This window comes from Pelmatolapia mariae, linkage group LG4, assembly GCF_036321145.2.
Source record: "Pelmatolapia mariae isolate MD_Pm_ZW linkage group LG4, Pm_UMD_F_2, whole genome shotgun sequence".
NCBI lineage: Eukaryota > Metazoa > Chordata > Actinopteri > Cichliformes > Cichlidae > Pelmatolapia > Pelmatolapia mariae.
Window position 1 is genome coordinate 18,619,020 of NC_086230.1, and position 16,627 is coordinate 18,635,646.

The 16,627-nt window shown below is 39.8% G+C and overlaps 1 protein-coding gene across 1 annotated transcript; it reads right to left on the bottom strand.

Moving 5' to 3' along the window:
- Positions 1-3,614: 3,614 nt before the first annotated feature.
- Positions 3,615-16,371, bottom strand: cacng1b (calcium channel, voltage-dependent, gamma subunit 1b). Its single transcript, XM_063470619.1, has 4 exons — positions 16,131-16,371; positions 6,408-6,482; positions 4,266-4,403; positions 3,615-3,847 (listed from the first exon to the last, which is right to left on the bottom strand). The coding sequence occupies exons 1-4, from the start codon at positions 16,369-16,371 to the stop codon at positions 3,615-3,617; spliced, it is 687 nt and encodes a 228-aa protein (XP_063326689.1).
- Positions 16,372-16,627: the final 256 nt, after the last annotated feature.

Below are 16,627 nucleotides of genomic sequence, written 5' to 3' on the forward strand. Positions count from 1 at the left end.
AACCATGATACAGATAAAAATCACAATATAAAATATAAATTACAGATATAAAATATAAAATAATTACATAATCTAAATGCAAAGCCAGATGTAAATTACCCTAATTAGCCTTGAATGCCAGGTTAAACAAGTACGTTTTTAGACGTGATTTAAAAGATTGAATAGAATCTGATGCGCGAATATGAAGAGGAAGAATATTCCATAACCTGGGTGCGGCAACGGCAAAGGCACAGACTCCTCTGGTCTTCAGCCGAGACCTAGGTTGCACTAAGAGCAGTTGGCCCGATGATCTTAGTGCTCTCTTAGGGCTATACAGGCAGAGGAGATCAGCTAGGTAATCAGGTGCCATATTATTTAGGATTTTATAAGTAAACAATAAAATTTTAAAATCAATTCGATATTTAATAGGAAGCCAATGTAAGTTGTAAGCATTCAATGACAATACTTTAAAAAAACACGACTTATTCTAAATATTTGTGACCCCATAATGGAAAATAATCCCAACAAAAATGTGAATACTGCATTGGAATGAAAAAAAAAAAAAAGAAATCTTAATGGTCTTCCTCTTTTTTTCTTTTTTCTTTAAAAAAAAAACCATTACTATCTGGAGCAAAACTGGAACGATGGCCGATCCCATTTAAAGGTAGACAAAAGCTTTGGCTCTTCAGCTTGGACAGTTTTTGTCACTTGTTAATTCAACCAGCTGTTGTTAGGTAGCACTAGGACTATTGTTAAATTATAATAATTATTATTAAATTAATGTAGATTTTTAAATGTTCACAACTGATAAGTTGTAAGTGACAATTCCCTAAATAGTTAATAAATAAGCAGTGGATTGATAGGCTCAGTGAGGCTGGAGCTGCTGTTATGGCTTAGTCACACTAGAGTAAAAATAGTATGGCAACCTCTAGTACACTCGTAAATGACTGGTTAAAATCAGTGGTTGCCTGGTGATTGCACAGGTTTTTATCTTTTTTTTTTTTGGTTTTATTTCGAGACCAAGATTGCAAGTAGCTGTGATGACCAGCTGGTTGCTCAGAGGTTGAACGTGCAACACCCTAAACCTCTTGGTGACCACTTTCTGTGATCACTTTCAGGATGATTGCACAGGCTACCTGGTGGGAGGAAACTGGTCTCCAAGTAACTGCGGTCTAACTTGGACTGAGTGCAAATAATTGCCTTCTAATTCATAAACACAGACAGATTGCCAAAACATTTCAGTCAACAGGGGACACGACTCAGCTGGTTGCCAACTGGTTTTATTCTGGTTATATTCTTATGTAAACGTGAAGTTGCCGAGGGCGTATGTCATGCTGCTGGTAGATTGCTGTCCAGCAGCAACTATGTTACTATATGTCACTATTTGTGAATGTCTCTTTCATATCTACGAGGTTCTGGATGAATTCTGAATGTAAGTAGTTAATATGAATTTCTGTGTACGTAAACAACAGGTTTGCAGCATACGGTAACACATTTGTGATTGCCATATTATCACAAACAGATATAACTGCCAACTTGAACCTATTCAGCTGCAAACTGATAACAGATTGACTCCATCTTATTGCCATTTTATCACCGTCTTGATGCACCAAAGTAACTGAGTGCGATTGGTTGCAGACCTGATCCCCGAGTTCATTCAATAAATTATACAGCATTCATTGAACACTGTATAATTTTGATCTTGCTGTGTTCTCCATCTGCTGGTTCCCATAATGTGACTGCACAGACACCTTGCCCATCACTCATGCAGACAATTGAAGAAAAGAAACCACATTGTTCTTATAGTGTGTCACTAGTTTTCAAGTTTAGAAGATCAGTCCAGCATTTTATTCTAGGATAACTGTTTAGCTTACATACTTGAAACTAATTATAGGGACCACCACCCAAATTCTTTATATATCAAGTAAGATATTGCTCTTATATATAAATAATCAGCGATGTTCTTAAAATTGATGTTTGCAGTGTTTTAACTACTTTTTTCTGGGTCTCGACTAACAACAGAACATTTCTAACATACAAAGCACAGGCCAGAGGTTCAGCAGATATTATTGACAACAGCATGGATCAGAGCTGCTAGACCTAAATCACCAGGGACTCAAAAATCAATGACTTATGTCAACAAGGGAGTCTCCGGGATGCGGTGTCTCTCTCATGATGATCAATAGATGAGCATAGATCAATTGTAGAAAGTTGGAGGAATGAAAAGGCTGCCGACCATTACAACTCATTAAAGCGTGTAAGCTCACTCTTCCTATCTGTTGTGGTGGGGTACAGATTTAGTTCAGTATTTCTTAAAAGAAAAAAAAAGTCAGTCTTTCTTTTTCTGATTTATTTGTCGAATTTCAGTATAAAAATGCATTTGAAAATGATCTTACTTTAATAAGGACTAGATTTACTGCAGTTGGACAGTACTGGTGTCAGATAAATCACCGATGACCAGATACATTATGAATGTATATGTAACTGCCCAGCAGTTTGGACTTCTTTACAGGCTAATGTGTCACAAACAACTAAATGTGATGTACAAATGGAAAAGAATCTGTCTACACAGGACATAAAGAGCATTCCAGATGTTTTGTTTTTTTAATGTGTTACTTCTTCCACATTTGTACAAAGCATACCATAATACTTTAGACTGATTCATTCCTCAGTTAGTAGCCATCCACTTGTTGGATCCAATATCCAGTATTAAAAAATCAAACTGCTGATCTATTATATTTACACCTCATTAAAACCTGGCATTATATAGGCTCTTGACAGTGACCCCTGAAGACCCAGTCACACAGGCCTTGAGACCAGCTGGTGATGGCCTAGCAACCACTGGTGCCTGACTGATTGGTGAATTGTTGCTCGAGGTTTCTGGCTGTCACTAGGGTAAATTGGTCACACAGAACTATACAGTGTTGCACCAAAATCCTCCTTACAATTGCTTTGGTCAGTAAGACACTGCCATGGCTGCCTGTAGTTTGTGTGAAAGATGCTGACATGTCGGCACTAGCCAAATATATGCTAAGCAGAAAAACTTCAGACTTAATTTCCTTTAATGCAGTAACATTTCAGGAATGATTTACTGGTTGACATACAGACAAAAATGACGAAAAAAAAAAAAAGGCCTGGGACTGTTTGAAGGAATCCACTCTTCAGATGTCACACAGCTTTTGCCAATCATTGATTTATTTATTGTCACAATGATATTTACTTCTTTCATGGCTGATCTGGTACCGTAACATAAGTCATAGTTACTTAAAAATATGAATTTTAAGAAAAAAGTAATAGGAGCTTTTAGAAATACAGAATAAAGATGAATCTTGGCAAATCAGTCTCACATCTCAGATAACTTACTTACTTTTTTACAGTTCTTGGTCCCAATTGTTCTACAATGTGTTGATATTTTGTGTTAATATTTTGGTAAACACTGAATGAAACCAATGGATGTGATCATGAGAAATGATGCAGAAAATCTTTTAATGCTTTGGAAAATTGATCGCAATAATAACAGAAAGAGAAAACTTCTCCTTTCAGAGCAAAGTTGGTTATAGTTACAGTTGTCTGTGTGTGTGAGAGTGTGTGTGTTTTTTCTTTTTTTAAAGATATAGCTGTTACATCACCTGTGGCTAATCTAAGGTGTCAGGCTCAGCGTCCATGCATGTCTCCCAGGGGTTACGTGGCATGTGAGGCATGGAGATGAGGAGCAGGGCGACTCCACTGAGGATGAGCAGCGTAAAGGAGGCACAGGCGCAGGTAAATGACCAGGAGTAGTAGTATTCAATCCAGATGGTCTCATCACTGGCGATCATGCGCTTCACAGACTGGCGCATTACTTCGACAGAGATGATGATGCAAAGGCCTGCGTGCCAGAAAGAGAGAACTGGTTATAATCGGCTTCAGAAAAAGCAGATGCTTCATTTGCATTCATGCCATTTGTGTTGTCAAGACGGTTCAGTCAAACGCTGTCACAGTTTCTCGTTTATACTAGAAGATTGTCAGTTTTATTTTAAGTTTGGAACAGATCGGAGCTCACACCAATCATAGGTAATTTAACACTTAGATATTTGAAATTGTCACCTCAGAGAAACATCAACTCTATCGGCATTTGACACCTCTCTCTCTCTGTCTCTCACAAACACGAAACAATTTTATTAACTCTGCTAAATTAGTTGCATAAGTAACATTTATCACCAGTGAAGAGGGTGTGCAACACGATGGCAATGACACAGCTCATATTGAGCTGTAAATACAAGGCAAAATCATCTGTAATAGCTAACCTGCAAAGGCAAAAAACATCCCAGCAGGCCGGAGCAGATAGTCCCGCCCTTTCCCAAAGGAGAAGATTACACACAGGGTGCCCAGGATCATGAAGAACAGACTGAAGATGGCAATGGCTGCTGCTGAGATATTGTACTCTGCAGAAAGAGAAGAAAAAAATTCGTAGAAATTAGTAAGAAGTAGAGGAACGAAAAGGGGAAACGAAGAGAGGGAAAAATACAGTAAACACGGTCGTCTTTGAGAGCAGGGGAAGAAAAAGAAGAGAAAGTGGAGGTGATTAAAAACCGAGACAGTGGGTAGGAACAGAAGGGGAGGATTACAGTATCGTTTACATAATAATTGTTTCAGTACTGCGTTCAGCCGAGTTATGTCACAGATAATTAGCCTTTAAATTAGCCCCACTTTTAAAACAACAGCCATTTATCCAAACTGGCAATAATGCCGCTTGCATGACAGATAAGATGCTGAAGGCTTATAACAAGATGATTAGAACTTGTCGCTCTCTTCCCGCCCTCTTCCTTTTTGTCTGTTTTCCAGATAAAGATAATCTATTCTTTTCTTCTCTGTAACACTCCAGCTGTGACTCAAATGATCCTTGGAGCGTCCTATTCCATTTCAGCACCCCGGCTGGGGAATAACACCGAGTGTAAAACAACCTTACACTCTGTCTTTCCAGTGCAGGTTGTTTTTTCAGGACTTTTGTCTGTCTGTGTGTATGAAGGTATGTGAATGCATCCCAGTGTTTGTACATTTCAGACATAGTTACGTGTTTGTGCCTCACTGCTGAGCAGGTGTTTTCAGACAGTCTGAATTTGATGTTGTTTCTTGTATTTTATTCTGCGTAACGTTTTCTGTTATAATTTATTTTTAGACTTAAAAAAAATCAGATATATTGTTTATTGCATTTGGGGTTTTTTTGGTCTCAGTGTTGTAAGTGATGTTTCCAGCCAAATTTGTATGAAACATATTATAAATGCCTTTACATGGAGTCATATAAGCACCATAATAAAGCATGAATCTGTAGAAGGCAAACACTGCTCAATACACAATAAAAATCCAAACATAAAGCAGTAACTATAGCCATAAATATTTTACATATATTTTTTCATGTATTTTTGCACATATTATTATCATATGAAAGTGTATTTATATTGTATTATTCTACTACAAGATAAAACTATGAATTCTTGTTTTTCCCATTTCCCATTCATCTATTTTTTAAAATATTCTTGATATTAGCAAATTTCATTAGTGTTTACAGGGTACTGTAAATGTCCTGCCCTGGTCTTTACACTATATGGACAAAAGTATTTGGCAAGCTACAGATTACACCTACAGTAGCTGCCCAGCCATTCAAACCCATGCTACGAGGCTCCTGGCAGATTGTTTTGCCAATGTTAAGGCTGCAGGAGGTTTATGAATCTGCAGTCTTTGAGTCAGCAGAGTAATGGTGACTTATACACACCATGGCAACCCTGGTTTGCCTATTTGTGGCTAAACACTTCCATATAACACAGCACTCAATTGGTGATGGAAAATCTAGGAAGAGAGAAATTCAATTTGCTTTTTAGAGTGACCCATTTTTTAATAGATGTTTGTAAAGCCTGACTTCATGGCTAGATGCTTGATTTCATACACCTATGGAGATTAGACTGAAAGCACCTGAATTTAAAAATTAAGAATATATAGTGTATACTGTGTAGTGCATATATACATATGTGTATATATATGTGTAGGGCATATATACATATACTGTACCTGTGGACTGTACCTATACTAACATTTATCTAGAGCAGTGTTCTCTAAACGTATATCTTTATGTCTGTGTGCTGTGTGTCTTTCTCTCTACCTGAAGTTAAAAGCATCAGGTTGTCATCATAAGAAGAGAGTAGCTTTTTGACTGAATCACATTTACTTTGAAAACACAAAAGGGATAAAAAGATCAAATCTGAGGCTGTAGAAGATTCATTTCTCATCTGATTTCTGCGAGAAATGGTGTGCACTGTATTTAAGTTAAAGCTTTATCTTATTATATGGAAAATCAAAAGGCAAACCACAGCTTTCTGCCTGTTATACTTTTTTTTCAGAGTTGGATGCTGTTGTAACACATGTAGCCTGTGTGGCTTTGAGGAAACACCCACCTTTCTGGGTCTTGACTTCAAAAACTTCAGCTTCCTCCCCTGATGTAAAGTGTTTGAAGTAGGAGCAGTTTTTTGCTGCAGAGTAAGAAAGGATGGGGAAAAGAGGTGAGAGAGAAAGAAAGAGGGAGGGTGAGACGATAGTGCAGACTGAATCCTTGTAGTCTGTTAGAAAACCATATGAATTAATTACACACACACACACACACACACACGTGTGCGCACACACATATACAAAGCTATGACAAACTAAACAGGGATTGTGGTTTGTTGCATTTCTACTAACCTAAACCTAGTTTTTGTCCATGCTGTGCTTTAAACTACCTTATTTATCAGCTATTATTCTATCAATAGACTTTATGAAACTCATGCCTTGTGTATCTAGATCTAATTTCACACACCTGAAACACCTGATAATCATACTATACTGTAACTTGTAACTTTTTTGAAAGTTAATTATTGTTAATATAAAATCTGTGTATTGTGTTCATATACAATGTTCTTGATTTATTACTTCTAACGAGCAGTATTCTGGACTAAAATCTTTATGTCCCTTTACTGTGAAGGATGGCAGTTTTCACAGTACAGTCTGTGGGATGCTCTAACGGCTCCAGTCCACACCAGAGCCGCCGATTGATCACACTGACAAAGCTGAACAGCTTCCACCTACGTAGATCTGGTAGCAAGGTAACATTACTGACTGACATTTTACAGTTATGACTGATACACTACATTAAATGGTGCATAAGACTATTGTGAGCACACAGTACTGCAAAAACAGTCTTGTTAGTTTTATCATCTGGAAATCTTGTAGATTTGCATGAACAAATGTTTCTTTTTATAATACTGTTGTGACAATGAACATCTAAACTCTGTGTGTGGCTATATGTAAAGTGGCAACCCACTAGGGAGGTTGAGAATGAAGATCCTGTGGGACTTCTAGATGCAGATGGATCCAGATCCAGATGATCAAGCTGATGCCCAAGTGGGCATATTAGTAGTCGACAAGCAGAGGAAGAAGGTCATAGTGACAGATGTAGCTATAACGAGTCATAGCAACATCAGAAAAAAGGAAGATGAGAAGTACCAAGAGCCAAGAGAGGAGCTGGAGAAGATGTGGAACGGGCAACAGTGGTCCCCTTGGTAATTAGAGCATTTGGGGCAGGGACTCCCAAATTGGGTGAGTGGTTCCATCAGATCCAACAAATGACATCTGAGATCTCTGTCCAGAAGAGCACAGTCCTAGGAACAGCAAAGATGCTGTGCAGGACCCTTAAACTCTCATGCCTCTGGTAAAGGACCCGAGTTTGAAGGATTAAGATTGAGTGGAGAATTTGATATATATTGCAAATAAAATGCTGTTAGGCTTTTAGGCATGTACATATTGTCAAGAAAACATACTAAAGCTCAAACTGAATCAGAAAAAAAAGGTAATCGAAGAGACAGATGGGCTGGTCTACTGGCATTTTCTCACACAACCATTTCTATGATTAGCAGAGAATGTCCAAAAAAGACAATATATCCAGTGCCCTGGGTGAAAATGTCTCATTGATGCCAGAGGTCAAAGAAACTTGTTACAAACAAGGTATGCAGAAGAGCACTCTGACCACACAACACATTGAGCCATGAAGCAAATAGACTACAGTAGACAATTTATATGGGCTCATCAAAACTGGAGAATAGAAGATTGGAAAAACTTTGTCTGGTCCAATGAGTCTCGGTTTCTCCCCCAAAATTCAAATGGTCAAGTCAGAATCTGACATAAACACCATGAAAGCATGGAGCCTTCCTGCCTTAGTTCAAAGTTTCAAACTGCTGCTGGTGGTGTAGTGATGTGGGGGAAAGAGAAAGAAAGTAAGAGCTGGTACTTTAACTTGTCAGTTACTGTTCTTACTGTCTTGGAGCAGCTGTGACCACATAATTTCCTTCCGGATTAATAAAGAATTCAGTTTCTGATTAATTTCTTGGCGCACCTTCGGTCCCTTAGTACCAACTTAGCATTATTTAAACACCACAGCCCACCTGAGTATTCTTGCTGACCATGCCCATATGGAAAAGATATATATATATATAAATCTTATAAAGTTTTTATCTGTCTTGTGTGAAACTTGTATGAAAAGCATACAAGAGTGAAAACAGATATAAGATCCCTTGAAAAATTATATAAATGAAACTTGTATGTTTTGGATACTTCCTAAAACAATATATGAAAGTAATGAGAAAGTAGCCACTTTCATGAGTAAATCATTTAAGCCTTATATGATTCACTATATGAAGTAGGCCACATCTGATGCAAGTCTTTTATAAGTTTTTTCTTTTTCTTTTCCATATGGGTGTCCACCCATTTATGACCACAGTGTACCCACCTTTTAATGGCTGCTTCCAGGAGGATATTGAATCATAGCACAAAACTCACATCATCTCAAACTGATTTCCTGAACATGACAATGACTCCACAGTCACCAGATTTCAGTCCAATTGTGCATCTTTGGGATGTGGTAGAACAGGAGATTTGGATCATGGATGTGCTGCAGACAAATCTGCAACAACTGTGTGATGCAAATTAATGCTAAGTGGTCGATTAAGGACATATCAAAACAAATCAAAAATGAACAAACAGAAACTTAGATGTATAAATAAGAAACTGCCATTCATGTCGTTTGATGGTGACCACTACAAAAAGGTCGGCGTCAAATATTCTCTGCTGCACGGTTCTGTGGCGTCCTTAATACTCACAACACTTAAAAAATCAACACTGATAATGGCTGAAGTTCCTCTTTGGCTTTATGATCCCAGTATGCTCAACACCCCCTTCAAGTCATAGCAGTGTTCTGTGGCTTGCCATCATCTTAGAATAAAGTTTATACTTAAATCCTTCACTGTCTCCCCTGTTGGCTGTTTTCCTCTGAAATGAGTTCACACCGATTTCTACAAGGGAATGATGCATCTCTGCACTTTGCTTGCCCAAACTCTGCTCCTTTGACCACAATCTTCAAAATAACCTCATAGCTGTAGAAAAATGATTCCTGGGTGCAGTCATTTCCCACACATTTATCTATTTGTTGCCTCTGAAGACAGCTTGGCTGAGAGCGAGAGGTGGAGTGGACCTTAAAGGCCAAGCGAGTGTCCCTTCGTTCCCTTCTCGCTGAGATTAAACCCATAAAGCAGACAGGTGCTTTCTCTGTCTACACAGAGATGGACAACGTTTGTGCGCCGGTGTCTGCGTATATGTCTGCGTGTGTGTGTGCATGTACTACGTGTGTGTACCAGGCAACAGTGGCGCTGTTTGTTACTCAGGATGAGAAAGAATCACTAAAGAGGTAACCTAGCAACAGGCTGCTGCAGGTCTTGGCTAGCCTGAATGCTATTTGCACATGTAAAAGCATATCAAGGGGACTGTGCTCGTACGTGTGAGCGTGTGCATGGATGTGTGTGTGAGGCTGGAGGTGGGGCCGAGGTCAAAGTGCAGCACAGACATTATACAGATATTATTAAAATAATATATTATATAATACACAATAAATTATTTTTATCGGTCTTCTCTCATTAAGCGTCTTTACCTCTGAGGCTAATCTAATCTGACTTAATATGTGTTTGTGTGTGGCTGTGAGATTTTCTCCTGTCTCTCTGAAGACTGTTATCTGCCTTCCACACAAAGATAAGACAAATAAAAGACCCTTAGAATTACGCAAAGACAAAACTGCTCTTTAATTGTTTTATCCTGATTGAGAGTTTCGATGTTGAAAGTAATAAAAAATTATTGTTGCTAATCCTCTGAAGCTTCCCCGTCTGTGTTTGCGGTTTATGTGGGTAACAGTGATTTATCTCCTGAAATTTGCTGCACTTTTAAGTAAGTCTTTGATTTCAGTCTGTTTTCTTCTATTAGCTGTCACTAGCTGCTCGTCAAAAAACAAAACAGTTGAATATTGTCCAACTGCTGCCCCCTAAGGACCAGACATTCGCAGACATTTTTATAGCCTGTGTTGTGTTTTCAGGCTGTTGCAGACTTGAATTCAGACAGATACTTCCAATAATTAAATGTTGATTAGAGATCTAAAACATGCATTCATACAAACACAGCGAGTCAGGTTGAAACTGGTTCAAAAGCGATGTTTAGTAGATGCTTGATCACACCTAGCTGTCTACATTCATCTAATGCATTAAACTGATATTTTGTTTATTGTGAAATGGTCATAATGACACAGCCACTCCATTTCAACATAATAGACTTGAGAACCCTGGATACTTTCTCTGCTTTGGGCCAGTTTCTGCAAACCCTATAGACTGTAAAGTATATAGTCACGATGCTGCTTTTACATGAGCAAGACAGCTTGGAGAAATAGCTTAACAGTCTAGATGGAACACAAATGGTGACAATACAAAGTCATTAAAGAGCAATGTATTGTTTTTCCCTCCAGTGTGGGCAGGATTTAACAGTGCTCAGTCTCCATTCTAACAAGCTGATGACCTCTGTGGAAAGCATGGAAATAATAGAGCCTCATTGTTAATGTTGCAGCATGGAGCTGTAGCTACGCACAATGTTACGACACTTTCAATTAAAATTTAATCTAAGTCCAGTAACCCTTGGGGAGTGAAAGTTTATGAAACACACTGTAGCACACAACTATAAGTGGGATTTATGTATTTTAAAAATAATACACAGATGTATGTGAAATAAATCTGGAAAAATACAGGTTGATGGTTAACAAACTAAGTCATCATTATGACTTGAATACCTACCTAACAGATATTTCACATTATGATCTTTCAACTGCATTTTACATATTGTAAAAGCTTTAACAGAACTTGTTTGTAGCTTCAAAGTTAAATCAGAGCCTCAGATTTTTTTGTTGTTGCAAAAGTAGCATGCCAGTCTCCACATAATCATTTTTGTTACATTATGTGATTTGCTGATTCATTGGAAGAAAAAAAAAGGTCACACCAAATAACTAGAAAAACTCAAAGTGTTAGAAGATGAAAAGTCCAGAGAATAAATCTCTCTTTTCCTCATTGCTTAAAACAGACAGAAGACAGGGCGGGCAGCTCAACACATTTTCTATCTGAGGTGTCAAAAGCCGCCGGCATCATGGAGATATGCATACGTGATTCATCAAAACAATTTAACCGCACTGCTGCTTTGTGCGTGCCAAAAAATTGTAACTTCTGTTGCCAAGTTACGGTTACCCTGTTGTTAGTATGATTGCAATCCAGCACAAACATTAACATTTTGAATTTTAGCAAAAGCACGCTGCCCACAAATAGTTAAAAAAAAACAAACGCGAAAAACAAATCAGGCACGATGAAACAGTGAGCATTCACAGAAGAAGAGAACATCTGGGTGCGTATCATCGACCTTGCAGTCAGGGTAATGTGGAGATTTAGTTCCAGGGGAGAGTGATTAGGACGAGGTATCGCCTGTCATTTTAGTTTCACCTCTTTCCATTCAACTCTGCTGCTGCCACCTTCTATCTTTGATGTTCAGCTTCCAATTTATCCATTCCTTACTCTTCATCCTCCCCGCTCTACCTGTCACTATGCCCGTTTCTCTCTTCCACCTTAGCTCTTCCTTTCAGTCTTCCTCCAGTTAAGTATTCCTGTGGTTTTTGCACTACGGTTAAACAGAATTACTTCTATGTTTTTAAACATAATAATCTAGAAGATTGTACAGAATTTGCTGCAGAATTGTCAAAGAAAACATAATATTAGGTAATTAGGAAACTGTTTTCTAGCTAAACAGAGTGACCGGGTAGTTCTGGGTCAATGTGAATGGGATGTATCATGGTGGTATTTGAATGGCTATTCCGCCAGAGCACCGGTATCTGGGACAAAACAGCACAGGAGAGTCCTCACTACCCTCATGTCTCTTGTGTGTGTCCTAACCTTTATTATGAAATTTAAAACAGTAAAGTTTCTTAGTCCTCTGCTCATCCTGCAAGCAACACCAGCCCTGAGCTCTGTAATTTCTTTTTATATATTTCTAATTTACATATCGTGGAATGATTCATCTGAAATTTTGAAGCTGTGAGTTGTTTTCTGAATATCAAATTCCAGCGACACACCTCCGCAGTTTTGGGCTCTGCGCTCAGAGCGTGGTTGGAAAGAAAGAGAAAAGGGTGGCTCAAGGTGATGTTGGTGCTACTGTGTCTATGAATCGAGGGCATTTGAAAGGCACTGTGTCAGAGGGAAGCTTTTATACTTGAAGGTGTTTTTTGGAGCTCCAAAAAAACACCATGATGGTTGACCTCTTGGAAGCAGTAAAACATCATTGGTAATGAACTCTTCTCCCTCGCTTCTCTGAGCACATATGTGAAGGAACACATACGTGCGCACAAAAGCACCATTTGCGCTCTTGATTTCCCAGCCGAGCTGCATGATGCGATCCATAAAGGGTTTGTTTGGTTTTTACAGCACTCAAGCTGTCATGCGTCATTTGTGGGAAGCTAATTTCAAAAGTCATTTGGGTTCACCGCTTTGCTGCCGCTGTTACGCAACCCCTTTCGCAGAAGCTGTGTAATTGTGTCTATATGAAAAAAGGGGTTTGTGTACGCTCCTCATGACGACTGACTCCCCCTCTGTTTGGGAAAATGCAAATCTGTGTTATTAAGTCCAATCACTGCTGCTTGCTTGGGTATACTCTTCATCAAGGATGTAATCTGTTATAGTGCACTCATGAGCAACCTGTTTTTTTCCTTCTTTTTATGCTTAACACATTAAATTTAGAAGCAGATAAGGTAACACGGGTGTTAGCCAGTCAGCCCCTCTGCTTGCTTTTGCTTGCCTTCAGAATCTGGCATGCTTGTACATACTCCACATATTTTGGTGTCACATTTGTCGCCTGGACTAATAAATCCTAAACTATCAAAGTAATTAATTAGAACTGCATGGCCAGCCACACTAATTGGATTTTAGCTGTTGTCTGCAATCAATTAGAACAGTCAAATTTACTTTTCAATGCAGACCTAGTTGCACGGTTTTGTTGCCTGGCTTTTTAAATTCAAACAAAAGCCCCCTTAGACACTCGAGTATTTTAGGCACATACAATGTGCACTCTACCTAAACCCTCACCGCTCAGCCTTGTAGCACTCCATCAAGAAACAAGAAGACCTCTGAAGGCAGAGAACGGCTGTTTCTTCTGCAGTCCTCTCTCGCCTCATGTCAAACTGCACAGACCTGGCAGACTGACCTGGTGGATGGAAGTGGAGAAAAGCATCTCAGAGGATGCGTTTTGACACCTTTTCCTGGGCACTGGAGCGGGTCAGGCAGCCTGGTAAGGATGTTCAGTGACACAAAGCACAAAATAGGCTGACCAATCAGCGTCTTGCCCTGCATCGTCTTTGGATTACAGGGCATAAAAGGAAGCTAGAACTAGAGAAGCACCGCCATGCCTACAGAGAGCAGCAGGGTCACAAATGAGAAGAGATGGGCTTGTGTAACCAAAACTATTCAGCCTGGCGTGGGAGTAAAATGCTAGAGCAACCACACACACCAAAATCTCTAGATCTTTTCAGCTGATATGAGAGAATGACTCATTTTCTCTCATTACCCAGATGTGAAAGCATCATGGTGGTTGTGGGAATGTAGCCAAGGGGTGTCTGACAAAACAGCTGGTATATTTTTTTTGTTTCTCGCTGCAGACCTGGAGAGATGGAAACAAACTTAAGGCTAAGCTGAACTCTCGGTGCTGCACAGAAATTCAAGCCACTAGCAAGTATAGTCTGCTAGGTGGCTTCTCTCTGCTGAGTCCTGTCAATTTCAGGGGAGCATGTGGCGCCAGAGAAGCACTTGAGATTTTGCACAAATATTCCGACACTGTTTTAGTGCTTCTGTCAGGCTGTGATGGTTGTGACTGGATCATTTGTCATACTACATGCTGCCCTTCATGCATTCCACAGGTGACTGACTTGTCCACGAGGAAAACAAATCCCCAGCACTGGTCTTAATAAACAAAAATGTATCTGTCACTATTTTTGCAAGGTGTGCAGATTTTTATGACAGGTAGCTGTCACACCTCTTTTCCTCCTGCCTTTTGCCTCCACCTCAATTCGCATGAGATACATGCAGTAAAATAAGGTGCAGCATCATCTTTCCTGACAGAAAGTCCCATCTCTCTCCTCCATCTTCAGACTCTCTAAAAGAGCACCCAGTCTCGCTCTCTCCACATAGGCATTCCTGCCTTTACATGCCCAAGCAATCGTCTGTTTTCTTCCCCCCAAGTCCTCTTCATTCCTCCTGAGTCTCCCAGGTGTACTCTAACTCATGAGCTGGAGCGGGAAGCCACACTTCATTAAGGCCTGCGCTGATCCTGAGGTGCTGAAGCCGGAGGCAAAGTCAATGACAGAGTCAGAGCGAAATCTTTCAGTTAAGCTGCAAGGCACGCACACACAGCCAGAGGCCAGGGAGAGACACTCTTTACCCCCAGGGCTGGCTCTGTTCAGAGAGAGTTTCTAATTAAAGACTTTTTTTTGGTGGAAAAAGAGTCTTAAATGAAAGCTAGACTTGTGTTTTTGACTTATTTTCAGAGTTACAGTATGAAATGTTACGCAAGTATCCAAAAGGACTTCTAAAATGACTTCGAAAATTACCTGACTTTTTGACAGATTTTGCACCATCTTTGGCTCTCTTGTACTTTTGCTTTCTGTTTTTTTTAATAGCTTGCAATTATTGGAGTTCTTTCCACAGCTGAGTGAATTTAAGCATCCTTCAAAACGCTGTTTATCAGCGGCATCAGAAACAAATCCTTATAAATGGCTCTCTAGACAGTTTTATGTCTATTTTGATCAAAGCCAGTTGCAAATCTGTTTTGACACTATGAGTCAGACAACACAAAAGAGGTATCAGTTAAAAAGCATCTGAGTTTTCATTTTAATATAGAAAGAGTAAGACGGTATTTTGACAAATGATGTAAGACTATGCTGTTTTCTGAGAAACAGCAGGGAAATCAGAGGAAAAGGCTGTGAGGTAAACAGAGTTTTATTTCTCTTTGTACTCTGAAGGTTGAAGAGCCCGAATGGAACAAATTCAACAAAGTCATGTTAACTGTGAAGTACGGCAAAAAATAAAATAAAAACTCCATTCACACTTCCATTGCGTACTTGACTTCAGCTGTTGGAATGTGCTTAATTGGCAGTCTGTTCAGTGACTTCCTCTGAGGAAGATAATAATGGTTCACTGGGAAGCTGGTCATAGAGCTGTTAAACATTCAGTCCAAGCACATGTCCGTGTGTGCGTGTTTGTGTGAATGCATGCACACATGCCAGCACGTGCCAACATATGTGCTGGCATGTGGCATTGTATGCGTGTGAAAGGAGTAAATAGAGAAAGGGACAGCTGCACAGATGGAAAAAAAAAAAAGCTGACCAGCACTGCTGCACGCTCACACTGACACTTGAGCCTCACACTGCTCTGCTATTTTGATTTCGTTTTTAGCACTGAAAAGGATTTTTAGAGAATGGGAAAAGGTTTGTTTCCAGTTCCTCCTAAAAATAGTTTTAGGAGGAATGAATTTTTTTTTTCTTGGTATTTTGTCTATTCAATTACATGGATTTATAAAGCTCTAATTATTATTCACCAATTCCAATCCACATTTCACAAAGTTTTCATCTTCTCACTATAACTCCTGGAAACTCAAGCCAGGAAAGCTTTCCATCAGCTACCACACAACAAATCCACAAATCAGACTAAATTAAAGATAAATGAGACATGAAGATCACCTTGACCTCAACTTACCTCCAGGTAAGCTGATTGGCCCGCAGCCTTTGCCCTGAGGGTCCTCTTCCACGATGAAGATGCTCTTCTTGCAGAGCCTCCAGAGGCCAAAGTGGGCCGCCTCGCAGGTGGCGTTGAGCTTCTCCACCCGGGGGCTGAGCACAGCCCAGTGGTCAGTCACCACCGCCGCCAGCATTGCTGACATGCCGACGACGATCACCACGGATGTGATTTTGACCTTGGTCGCCTGCTCCTCGAACATGTTTCTGGTCTTTTCCGAGCCAATGACGCAGGTTTGCACGTCCCTGCGAGTGTGCGGGTCAGTCAAGGTTGTCTTTGTGGTGTTTTTCTTCAGGTCCTTGGTGTCAGATGTTGACTCTGGAGGTTCCCAAGTCCTGACTAAAGCTTCACTTCACTGCTGGTGTCCTCTCCTCTCTCCTTCTCTCCAAGGCTCTTTCTTTCTCATTCTCTGCTTTCTGCCTGGTGGTTGGTAAAAAGGGGCCAGATAACAGTGCCCT

Coding starts and splice junctions, on each gene's coding strand:
- cacng1b (XM_063470619.1), bottom strand. CDS start 16,371: ATGTTCGAGGAGCAGGCGACCAAGGTCAAAATCACATCCGTGGTGATC. Junction 6,483..16,130: donor GCCAATCAGCTTACCTGGAG/GTAAGTTGAGGT, acceptor CTTACTCTGCAG/CAAAAAACTGCTCCTACTTC. Junction 4,404..6,407: donor TGAAGTCAAGACCCAGAAAG/GTGGGTGTTTCC, acceptor CTCTTTCTGCAG/AGTACAATATCTCAGCAGCA.